At 35.6% G+C, this 13,714-nt stretch overlaps 1 protein-coding gene across 1 annotated transcript in view; it reads right to left on the reverse strand.

The window, feature by feature from the left end:
* LOC306849302 (FYVE, RhoGEF and PH domain-containing protein 1-like) overlaps positions 1–12,428 on the reverse strand; it is a 50,439-nt gene extending 38,011 nt beyond the window's left edge. Inside the window, exon 1 of the mRNA XM_079384232.1 lies at positions 12,170–12,428. Within this exon, the coding sequence (XP_079240358.1) occupies positions 12,170–12,317 (148 nt within the window). The 5' untranslated portion in view covers positions 12,318–12,428. The remainder of the gene's footprint in view (positions 1–12,169) is intronic.
* Positions 12,429–13,714: the final 1,286 nt, after the last annotated feature.

Genomic DNA, 13,714 nt, shown 5'->3' on the forward strand with positions numbered 1-13,714 from the left:
AATATTTTTTTTTTTAGAATTTAAAATAGCTGTTTTCTGTTTGAATATATTTTAAAATATAATTTATTCCTGTGATGCAAAGCTGAATTTTCAGCATCATTACACCAGTCTTCAGTGTCACATGATCCTTCAGAAATCACTCTAATATGCTGATTTGAAAATTAATTTAAATATAATTATATAAATATAATTTTTGGAACACTACAAATGTCTTTACTGCCACTTTTATTCAATTTAATGCATCTTATTGAATAAAAATATTAATTTCTACAAAAAAAATTTTTTTCCACATGTTGAAAATTTGTTTTCTTAACATAAAATGACCTGTAGACTCAACATAAATACCTTGTGTAGTAGAAATGTTACTCAGTAATCCTCGCAATACAATTTATTTGTCAAAAAACTAATACTAACTAGCAACAGCCCACATTATAAATGTAATGTACTGGCTTATGGGCAACACTGCACCTGACCTCAAATGAAACACAAACTGGTAACTCCAAAAATGTAATGGAAACTCTTCTAAATCTTCCAATATTAGAACACTAAACAAAAACAAGACTTCCTTTTCCCTCATTCTTCTCAAAAACACATAAAACAGCACTTGATTTTGATATTTACCGTCACAATTCAAGATGCACGTAATCCAACACAAATTAATTGTGAAAACATCCAGGTTTAACAGGACAAACTGTTAAAGAATTGTGTAGTATTAGCTCATATTAATGAAGGAAACTGAACAAGAAGCAAAGTTGACTTTAATCACAATTTGTGAAACACGGTCACAATGACTTTGAATGCAACCCCGAGGTTATGGATTCAATTCCCAGTGAGTTAATGCATAAACTGATCAAATGCAAATCTCAAAATGCAATGCAAGTTTGATGAATGCAATGCATTGCTTTGGATAAAAGCATCTGCCAAATGCATGAATGTAAATATGTCATTTTTACATAAACCGTAGCACTGAATTAAATGTGACTAGAAATTAATTTAGTTTTTATCACAAATTAAAGCTATGGATCAGTGAGCACCATGAGTATGATTCATCTATTGACTATATCATATGGGTTTGTCATTTTCACATTGACACCAGTGCACACGTGGACTTGGCCGCTGACCGTTGTTGAAAAAATGCATAAAATGCTACACGTATAGGAAAATCCATGAAGCACTGCATGCATTTCTCTCATCGCTTCACTGCTGGAAAAAAAAACGTGGTTAAGAGGTCACGTTTTATTTTGTCTGCCTCTCTCATTACATTTTCTGCTGTGGAGAAGCAGAGACCGAAGACCCCCTCCTCCTCCTCTCTCCAGACATACATTCGTCTCTCTCGTGAGCTGTCTAATCAGCTCGTGATTTTGAGAGTCATCTCTGTACTTATCAAGCCCTCCCCATTCACTTGAGCAGATTAAAGCGTTCAGGATTTGAGCGAGTGGGTTAAAGCTACCTCTCGAGCGATTAGAGCTTCCGCTCTCTCTTTCTCCTGCCACGTTGTCCGTGGTTTCAAACGGCAGCACGGCATTCCCACACGCTGACACACTGACACACTGTCTTTGCTTTCCCTTCGTTTTCCCTCATCTCATCCTAGGCCCACAGTCGCAGTAACAGACAGCATTTTAGCTCACATGTTTGCTCAAAGACTTAGCCACAAACACTGCTATTACCATTTTTACACTCACACACACACACACACGATATGCAGCCTTATTCCTTCAAGGGTGCTTCTTCAACTATATGGGCAATAGTGGCCATGTGGACCAAAAACTTTTCTCACTAGATTATTTAATTTGTAAACTAACAGCAGACATAATGTACATGCATCAGAAGAAGACTGTATCATTTTCTAAAAAAAAAAAAAAAAGTAAAAAAAATGAATGAAATAAATAAATATTAATATATTTAATTATGTTTTTGCTTAATAACATCTATGGTGCAAATTTCAAACATTTTTGCAATAAACTTCTTTGTCTATTAGCTAAAGCTAAGCTATTCAGTGGGGGAAAAAAAATATTTGCACGCAATTTATTACATATTATCATAAAAATATAAAAGTAGTAAAAACAAAATTGCTTGGGACACAAATAACACTTGAAAAACAGTGAAAATATATTATTACAATTTTTAAAAGACACAAAATCGGGAATTTAAAGATATACGAAATATGGGGCAGGGTCTGTTTCAATAGAAAAATTTGTCTAGAGAATAAGGAATATGTTTGATGTGATCTTCATAAAACAACAAAGAAGTCATAAAATAAAATTTAAATAAAAAATGTAATAGAAGTAAAAAAAATTATAAAAATATATATTTTAAAAGTAACACAACAATACGTTCATAATAAATATTATATAATAACATTAAATTAAATACATAATAAAATTAAATTAAAAAGGAAATTAAAAATACTTAACTTTTTTAAATTAATAAAATTATTAAATAAAAAGAAATACAAAAATAAAATAAAAAAATGAATTTTATTCTATTGTAAGGGATTTATTTAAGAAATCCCCAGGACATAAAAATGCAACTAGTCACTCTTCACATTAAAAAGCTTGTTTGCCATAGCAGTACTTACTGTTTCCCTGTTAGCAAAGTCCTGGTTGATTAAATCTGCTTTTGCGTTTAAACAAATTTAATAAAAGGTAAAAAGCAGCCACACGGTGCTAGTGTTTTTCACTGTTTTTCACAAGAAAGAGAAGGTGAGAGAACAGTAATAGCACCTCGCACTGTCTATCACACTGTCACTTTGTTCACAGCTAGCTAACACTCACACAGTACCTGCTAAAGGCTACCAGACGCATTACTAACCGAGGCTTTACATAATATACAACTCTGATGATAACCTCGATTTCACTGGGGAAATATAAAAAGCATGCCCTAAGGGGTCTGAGTGTAGAGGTTTAGGAGAGAAAAGTAGGGGTCAAAGGTCAAGTGTCTTGCTGAAACCTGGTTCTTGTGGTGTTGGGGGTGGCCTAACTAAACAAACTTCATCTTGTCCAGGATTTGGTGAAGCCGACGACTCTCATGAACAGTTACTGCCTGCTCTGTAACATCATGGCCGTGTCCCTTCAGTTCTTCTCTGTGAGCCCCGGCCAAACCTCTGTGGTTTCTATTTATACCCGTGAGTGGTGGATGTGTGACCAAAATGCCTGTCAGTGCTCTTTGATAGCTATATATTTTCATCTTTTAACTGTCTACCTACCACTGTGCTGTTTTTATGAAACTATGGACCTTTTGGGAGCTCAACAGAAGTGGAAATTGTATTGACATTATTAGTGGTAGTGTTTGCTAAAGTGCTGGGCAACGATTAAATAAAAGTTTTTGCATGTGTGTGTACCGTGTTTATATATATTATGTATATATAAATACACACACATGCATGTATTTAAGAAAATATGTTTTGGTTATATATTAAATATATTTATATATAATATAAATTATATGAATATAAATATATAGATGTAAATACATATAACTATTTTCAAAATATATACTGTATGTGTGTGTCTTTATATATACATAATAAATAGGCTATACACAGTACACACACATATATTAAATAAACAAAAACTTTTTTTGAATGCGATTAATCGTGATTAATCATTGCCCAGCACTACAAGCCATCCAAGATAGATGAGTATATTTCTTCACGGGAACAGATTTACAGAAATTGAGCATTACATCACGTTCACCAATGGATCCTCTGCAGTGTAAAAAAAAAAAAAAATTGAGCCAACTTTAAAAGTTTAAGGCAACCAGCTTCAGCAGATTTTTGAGTTTTCTAAACTTATTTTTTAGGAAATTTCTGAGTTTTCTCAACTTTTTGTTGTATAAACTCAAAACAAGAAGTTGATAAAACTCAAAAATCTGCTGAAGCTGGTTGCCTTAAACTTTTTAAGTTGGCTCAAGTTTTTATTTATAATTTGTTTTTTACAGTGCTGTAAAAAAATCTAAATGGAGAGAACTTAAACGTATAAAACAACAGATTTTTGAGTTCTCAACTTTTTGTTGTATAAACTTAAAACAAGAGAAAACAGAGAAATCTGATGAAGCTGGTTGCCTTAAACTTTTAAGTTTGCCCAACTTCTTTTTTTTTTTTACAGTGAATGGGTGCCGTCAGAGTGAGAGTTCAAACAGCTCATAAAAACATCACAATAACCCACAAGCAATCCACACCACTCCAGTCCATCAATTAATGTTTTATGAAGAGAAAAGCTGCGTGTTTGTAAGAAACAAATCCATCAAGATGTTTTTAACATCAAACATACGCTAAAATACAAGTAATCTATCCATAATATCAATTTCTATCCGAATCGCCTGAATCAGGAGAGAAATATGCACAGATCAAGCAACGTTTAAAGTCCAAAATGGTTCTAAACAAATATGTTGGTGGATTTTGATATGAGAGGACAACAGGGGATGAACTTTTTCCAATGGAGGAAACGTTATGGATTATGGACTCTAATTTTAGCCAGAAGCAATGGTTTAAAGATAAAAAATTATGTCTTAATAATGAATTTGTTTCTTACAAACACGCAGCTTTTCACTTCACAAGATGTTAACTGATGGACTGGAGTGGTGTGGATTACTTGTGGATTGTGATGTTTTTTTCAGCTGACGGCACCCATTCACTGCCGTTACTATTAGTCACTATTACTTTAAATGATGTACAAATCTAATATTAACAAACAGAACTTTATTGTAAAGTTCTCAAATCCCTAGTATTAGTCTTTGTTGCATGTACTTTTCTTTGTGGAAATGGTTTCTCTGAAGCACCTGAAATAGTTCAATCGTAAGGCAACAATCAATGCTAAATAAAGACTTTTCCTACTCAGTTTGTGTTTATTTCGTAACCTCCACAGCACGAAATATGGTCGTAATTATGAATCAAAAATGAAAAAAATGCAAAAACCAATAGAGAAAGACTTTTATGGGATCCTAACAAGAACCAGAACAGTAAAGCTTCATCAACACAAGCTCCCAGTTGCTCCATTGACTCCAATGTTTATTTCCCCAAAGACTCCAAATCACATTACCCTACAACAATAAAGAAAGTGTAGACCGTGTCGAAATATTACACAGGGCTGATAAATCAACATGCTAAAGTGAAATTGTAATCAGATGAACTCTCTGCTGCACTGCCTTTCCTTTTGTATTTGCAATTTCAGACCATTTAATAAAAAATAACTACTTGAAGAAGGAATTGTTCTGTTTTCCAAGATTTCTGAAGGATCATGTGACAGTGACAGTGAAGACTAGAGTAATTCAGCTTTGCATCACAGAAATAAATTACATTTTCAAATATATTAAAATACGTCAAAGTTTCATATTTATGGGTTTGTTCAGTTCTCTAACACTAAATACTAATTACTGTGTAGCACTAACAGACAGATGACCTTCAGACCCACACATTTATGCATAAAAGTGTGCAAACATACAATTTTCACAATTCATAATATTGAAAATGAAGACACACATTCAGAATGGAAACAACCACCTCAGAGTAATCTAATCTCTCCACCAGATGGCTTTTATATGAGCATGTGGGCGTTTATAAACGTCTTAAAGGGTACGTCTACTGAATTGAAGGCATAGCTGTGCTGCCATTGTTCCAGAGGCTGAGGTCAGAAAAACATTTATGAAGGCCAGGATTTAGGTTTTCACATTTCTATCTGATCAAATGTCTCTCTATCACTGATTCTGCCAAAACGAATCAGAACTTTTATAGAGAAGCTTGAAAAACACTATAAGAGTTTATATAAGATTTATCCTTCAAGTTCTGCATTGCGTAGGTTGCACATTACAGAAAGTCTGACTTGACTGAGCACAGTTAGTCAGCAATGAAGATGATATTATGAGTGGAGCACAACAGTAACTGTCCGCTTTTTCAATGACCTTGAACCCGGCAGTATTTTTTCCATTCATTTTCTCCACTGGGCTTTTTTTCAGCTCTAAACCATTAAAGGGGTCATGAACTGATAAATCAAAATCCCCTTGATCTTTTGATATATAAGAGGTTATTGTGCTATAAAAACAATCTGCAAGTTTCAGAACTCAAACCTTTCTTGTTAGTCTAAAAACAGCTTATATTGAAGCCAATCTGCCGAAACGAGTGTGGATAAGCACCGCCTCCACAGAAGATGATCAATGCCTGCTTCTACATCACTGCCTGTTTAGCCCCGCCCACTGATTCGCACACGTAGTAAATAAATGATAAGAGCGGCAAAAGCAGGTCTATGTAGAAACCAAACGATAAACTTTATTTGTTGAACTTTATTTTTAATGAAGTGTTCGCTTACTTCCGAGTCTACAGTAAGCCTATTCAGGACAGAAAATAGCCTATTACTTCTAAATTATGATGTTTTTTATCTAAAAATCTTGATAACATTATACGTTGACCTCAGAGAACAGTAAAAAAAAATCAAAAACAAAGGCAGTTCATGACCCCTTTAAACAAACCAATAGCTCCAAGATGAATCACAACATTACAGATTTGAAATAAATAAAAATAATCTGAAAAACTAAGGCACAAATCATGTGACACTGAAGACTTGGAGAACTGATGCTGAAAATTCAGCTTTGCATCACAGGAATAAATTACATTTTAAAATATGTTCAAATAGAAAACACTTCATTTAAATTGCAATAATAATTCACAATTTTTCACTGTATTTTCGATCAGATAAAATAATCCCATTGTTGAAGTACGGGATACTTCTTCCAAAAACATTAAAAGTTCCTAATTATTCTAAACTCTTGGAACACTTGTTGTTTGGGAGTTTAAGAGACTGACTCAATTATGTCATCAGCAGTGCATCATGGGAGTGGGCGGTCACTTCTGAACAATTTTGTCGTAATTTATCACATTTACTTGTGGTTTGAACAGAAACATAAAACATCATCTAACAAGCTGGGATTTGGTGGTAGGTCTGTCTGGAAAGGTTTCTGTGTTACTGTTAAAAATCATTTTTTCAACGAGTGGGATTTTTACTTCCGGAGGCCGGCTGTTGTGCTCTATTGCACAGCAATCAAACTAGGATGAGTTAAAGTAAACATAATGTATTATCCTTACTCTGCGTTTATAAAAGAAGCCAAGAGGGTCATGGGTAAGGTTCTGCTTTGCATACAGGGCTTCTTTAAGGTTTAGAGAGCTATAACAGAGTCATCATTCCCAACCTATATATGGATTCATCTCGAGGACTGTTTCTTTAACGGCGCTCTGGAGATTTACAAGGAGTTTGGCTCATTCACACAGGTGTAATTCTCCACAGAACGCTAGGCCGAGCAGCCAGACAGACTTCCTACTCATCTACCGATTTGGCCGTTGACCAATGAGAACTGCTGCGCTTTCACACTGTCATAACAACAGCACTTCAGCCGCTCTGAACCATCAGAAGTGAAAGAGCTGGTGTTTTCTCGCTCACAGCTACTCGTGATAATCGTCTGGGAGGAGATAAGATTGTCTTCCAAAACTATGTGACAATGATCATGGGAGTTGTGGGGCTGATCGTATTCGGGCTGCGTTACGCAGATACACACCCTTTTAAGAATAGACGGGTCCAAGTTTTCGCAACACGTTCTTCCCTCACATTCCAACATTTTCCAACAAAACTCCTTCATCCAAGGCAAACAGACTCTGAGACGTAGAAAACATGGTGTGAAATATGGTTTCTGCCATTATTTCTACAACAGGATCATGTATTCTTAAATTACAGACAAGCTCAAGTTTCCACTGAGGTCGTCCTGTTAAAAAATGTACTGTGGTAAAATCATTGTGCAGTATGATAATACCACCATAGTACTTGAATGATCAAGGGGATCATACTAGGGGTCAGCAAGTTGTTGTTTTTTCATTAATACTTAAATTATTACTTTTGTTCAGCAAGGATGCACTAAATTGATCACGGCAGTAAGTACATTTATATTGTTACAAAAGATTTGTATTTCAAATAAATGCTGTTTTTTAGTTTTAAACATCCTATTCATAAAATAATCCTGAAAACTGCCTTTTTTTTAACAAAAATATGAAGCAGCACAACTGTTTTCAACGTTGATATGTTTCTTGAGCAGAACATCTGCATATTGGAATGATTTCTGAAGGATCATGTGACACTGAAGACTGGAGTAATAATGCTGAAAATTCAGCTTTGCTTCACAGGAATAAATTACATTTTAAAATATATTCAAGTAGAAAACAGTTATTTTAATTTGTAATATTATTTCACAATTTTACTGTATTTTTGATTAAATAAATGCAGTCTTGGTGAACATGAGATACTTTTGATAAATAAAATCAATGCAAAAAATGCACATGAAACTAAATTCTCTTTTAAATTGCAAATCTATTAACAGATGCTTGAAGAGCATTCAAACACATTTGATACAGCTGTTATATTGATTATACCAGATCCAAGTGAGTTTAGGGTAACAATGCATGGACAAAAGCCCGATGACCCCATCTGTTACAGTCATATGCAATGAGGATAAAAATGTTTCAAAAGAACAAACAGCAGATTAAAACGCCCACATGCTATTTTTATAGGTGAAAATGGAAACTGATCCAGTTCACAAGTCTTAAGTGAGATCATTTCGCTGCTCTTGTGTTAAATCAGCCACAGACAGTGCTATTTCTACTCCACATTCATTCTTTCTTCTTTAACATCAACATCATATTATTTATGATGTGCTGGGGTACATTAATTTTACTGAATTACACAGTCTGACTAAACAAGATATCATCATGCATTGCAGAAGAACAGTTATTTAAGCCACACAATTCATATGCAAATACTACAGCACCACAGTTTAAAGTCACCATGAAATCAAAATTGACAATAGAGAAGAAAAGACTAATGCAACTTCCGTTTAATGCGGACTTAAATGCTTGGGCCTTTCCACAATTTAGGGTACATTTCATGTCCATTGATGATAATTGCTTTTACTGGCCCTTTTTTCTTCAGATATATCATATTTTATCCATTAAGTGAATACATACAGTAATCTCACATATATTTTGTTCATGCTGTTATCCAGTTTGCTTAAAATTGCCTTAAATTATTTTGCAATGTCCGCTTGTTGATTTGAGTGAGTCTTGTTAAAATCAAGATGATCTATATTTCAAATAAGAAAATATTTCATTTTATTCTTCCAAATCAGAAAATATTAAATTTAATTAATGCCCACAAAAATACTGTCAACTATGTTACTAACTAAACACCCCCAGAAAATTAAAAAATAAGAAGATTGTTTTTTCTTCAGTGGTGGACAGTTTGAGCACAAGGAGTATATTAATTTCCCGTCAACTATGTTGGGTACATACATTGATACGGTTTGCAATATTTTTATGATTTAAATTCAAACAAATATTACAATTTGAGGTTAACCTGAATAAGAACATAACATTTGGTAGCCATTGACTTCCATATTATTTTTTCCATACTATGGAAGTCAATGGCTACCAGTAACCAACTATCTTCTTTTTGCGTTCAAAATAGAAAGAAAATAACCCGAGTGTGAGAAATTGACAGAATTGTAATTTTGGGGGTGAATTATCCCTTTAAAACCACCATACAGACCTGTGAACAACTTGATTTTCACCACAGGAGCTCTTTAAGGCTAATAGATTGAGCAAACGCCACGAGTTATTAAAGAAGACTCTTCATGTGTTTGGCCTTCCAGTGCATCTAACACCACTGACACGGTTCTGAAAGCCGCTTGCAAGTTGGTGGTCAGCACAGATGTGACCCACTGAACTGAACTGAACTCCAGACGCATTTAATTGGATTTCACAGTGCAGTGTTTGAGTAACTATCCCAAACTGACAGACCCTCAAGTAACCACACTCTCGAGTACAAACAAGGCAGCGTAGCACCAACAAGAAACCCCGGTCAGGCTTCAAGCTCTCCGCTGTTGCCTTATCAGCAAGTGAGCAGCGGAGCATGTGAATATCATTACATGCACAACGAACTGCATCGCCAACACACGTTTATCTACATGCATTACTGTGGCTGCTGCAAACTGGAATATATTGCACTGTATTATCAAGATACACACTCATTATATAGGAGTAGTATCTCCTTTTAAATGGGAATCGCCTGAAAATGTCACTTGATTTAGTGACGTGCCGTCCTCTGAGACAAACGTGCGGTGGCAGGATAATACATTATGCCACTTTGACTGATGACCTCGTCTTCAGACACATCCATTCAGAGCACAGTTGCTTCTGTGCTGTGTAGGATAAATAAGACGAATGCTGATTTCTTTTGGTAATCATTAAAATGAGCTTGGCCTCCCCTTAATCTAGTATAAGAGTGATTTTTCTGGGACTCAATCGTACAAGCGCCTACACAATATGCTAAACACAAGGACTGGAGTGGTGGCATTTTTCTAGTCCTAAAGACATCCGGAGTCAAAGCGCGCTCTCAGAGAGAAAAACATCAAGCATTCCAAGTATTCAACATCAATGTCTAAGTTTACATCAACACATATGTTACTTTAGATGAAGCTTTTATCCAAAGCAGTTTACAGGGTCACATTTACTCTATGCAAACATTACTTATGTCTGTTGTTAACATTATCATGATATAGCTGGGTTGTCATGCAAATGAGTTGTCAATTATTAGTCTGAAGTGCTGTGGTAACAATTTTAGCAAAAATGTAGCAAAAAAGGTTCTGTTCTGTCCTTCTGGAGTCACAAGAGGTTAAGTGTCTTTCTCAAGGACACAACGGTCACAGTTAATGGATCTACCCTTGTGGGGTTTGAACCTGCAAGCTTTGGTTTACCAGACTAGATCCTTAGCTACATGATGTGTGTTTCTGTAGTCCAGACCTATTGAATTACTAAGAAAAAGCCAATTGATTCAAAAAATGACTCTAATGCACCTTTTCTATGATAAACGTTTTCCATTTCTGTTTTAAAGGTCCTTTTGATATTTTTCAGCAGCTTTAAAGTAAAAAATGTCAAGGTGATGTAACCATCCAGAGGTTATAAATAATACAATTCTTGTTAAAAGAAATGTTGATTCTTCATAAGTAGTTAGGTATAATTTAGTAAATTACTACTTGTATTAAAAAAATAAAAATAAAAAAGTAAAATTGTTAAATATGACAATGCTAAAATTCTTATTTTAAAATATTTTAGTTTATTTTCTTAAAAAAAAAAAGAAATTAGGTGTTAAAATTGAAATGTTTTTTTTAAGCTGTAATATTTCATACTATTTAATATTTTACTGTATTTTAATCAAATAAATGCAGCCTTGGTGAGCATAAGACTTGAAAAATAAATCTTGCTCCCAGTTTGTCACGGTGCACACACGAGGGAGGAACCAGGAACACGCAGACGAGGATATAAACTCAAATAACAGACTTTAATCATGACATCAGGGCAGGACAGGACAAGGCAAGGCAAGGCAAGGCAAGGCAAGGCAAACATCAACAGGAACACCGGGGAGTAACGAGTAGACCAGACGAAGTCAAACTGAACAGACAGGACTAATATACAAGGGATAATCATAGATAACGAGACGAACATGGCTGGACAAGAATTAACTGATGATTACATTTAACAAGGACAGGAAACAAACCAAATATGGACACAAGGGGCAGGAAACACATGACACACACAACAGAACCCTGACACAGTTGAGCTAATTTTATTTAAAATATTAATACTATAATAAAAACGTCATCCAAAATAAAATCAGTGAGCCATAACCAACATGCAGGAAGCCATTGTGTTGTCACGTGACAAGAAAACAATCAAAACAGACAGGACCTCATGATTAAAAATATATTTTGACCTTTTAATGAAAAGTCATGTTCAGGTTAAATGCAAGAAAATAAAGAAAATATATTTTAAAACGGTGGTTACATCATTTGACATTTTAGAGAGTTATTAATTCACAGTTTATGTAAAAATCAGCATAAACTTTTTTCAAATAATGCTTTTCCAAGACATTACATTTTTAATTTTTTTTTACAAAAATCCTCCTTCCTATCATGCTTGTTTGCCACTAACACATCTGCATTTGCATACATCAATGTCACCTCTGTTATTTGTAATGATGCTTTGGCAGAACTGCATGCGAAACGCTGCAACTGAAAAGAAATGGAAATGGCACACACACACACGTCAGAGCATCTAGTCTTAAATCAGCTCCAGACTCACCTGATCTGCGCAGGGCAGGCTGTGGACTGGATAAACCGCTGCTGATGTGGTATGAGAAGCGCATGCTTTTGAACTGGCTGGAATAGGAGGATGAATTGTGCGGACTGGAGCTGATGAGATGCGCGCTCTTGGGTCGATTCAACTGCATCCCTGCCTGAGAAACCCTCACGCAGGCATACAGCACATAAAATGCGGACGATTTCCAGGGAACGGGCTTTATAATCCAGGTCCAGATATAAAAGCCGAATCTTCAAAACAGTCCAGGTCCAAAACCACCAGCCACTCTTGCGTCCAGAGGTCGTCCTCCTCCTGTAGATGCTGGAAAGGGTGAATCAGGCGGATCGATTCCCCCTGATCAGCCGGTGGACAGTAAATCCGAACAGAAACAGCCATCAACGATCAGTTTAACCAGAACCACATACAAGTCCAAGCAATTGTGATTGAAAGAACTCCCAACGCGCAATGACCTTTATGAAAACCAATCATCTTCTTATGGCATTCGCAGTAGTGTTGCGGTCACAGGATGTACAGAAGCAACGAATAACGTTATAAATCCATAACAGAAGATCATAACATTATAACATGACGTTTCCAAAGCAAAAGAGCTTCGAAGGACCACATTGGTTCTGTTAGAGACGCTCGCGTTTTAAAACGAACTTTCCCATTTCATATTTCCTAAACTTCTTGTTCGGCGCCGCATATTATCGTTATTATTCCGACGGTTTCCTCTCGGTATAACCGTATCCAAAAATATGCACACTCAGCTGCTTCAAACACCATCCACATTCGCCGTTTGAAAACTCCTCCGGCTGTCGGCGTGTATTTAAGCGGGATTCCCAAAGAAAACAAACGTTACAATGTCGCAACGTTCCATTGTTAGAATATTGCAATGTTACAATTCCTGTCGCTCCACCGGTTGCTTGTCTGTTCTTTTGTGGGACTCGACAACGCCAAAGTGTGTTAAACTGAAAACCTCCTCCTCCGCCTCCAGGACATATGAAACCGAGCTTCAACCCCCTCTATCTCTCTTCTCCTCTTTTCCCAAAGTCTGCTTCTCATTTTTTTTCTCCCTCTCTCCCTCTCTTTCTTTTCCTAAGGGTCTGTGCTTGAAACCTGATGCATAGGAAAAACTTTCAAAGGACTTGAACGTCCCCCCATTCCTGAAAATAAACCCCCGTGTGTCCTAATCGGGGAGATCGTTTATATTTCATAAATTAAACATTTACACCCCATAAAAATATGTGGATTTTGGAAGAGAGCTTAAGTGGTTGTAAACATGGACTTGTCCCATTTGACCTACATTGCACCAGTAGCTCAAGTTGGCTTCAAGAGGGAGGAGGAAAAAAAAACAACTGAACTTTTAACCAGTTTTGAATTTGGGTGGATATAGTTGGCTGTATTATAGGTTAATACCACTCATATCCATAAAACCCTTAATAGCCAATGATGAACCCATTGTTTTAAGTGGCAAATTCATTTGCACTCCATTTATGACCACAACCACATCATATCCATATTACAATAAATAAAAATGAACAAATTATA

This window comes from Barbus barbus, assembly GCF_936440315.1.
Source record: "Barbus barbus genome assembly, chromosome: 29".
Lineage (NCBI taxonomy): Eukaryota > Metazoa > Chordata > Actinopteri > Cypriniformes > Cyprinidae > Barbus > Barbus barbus.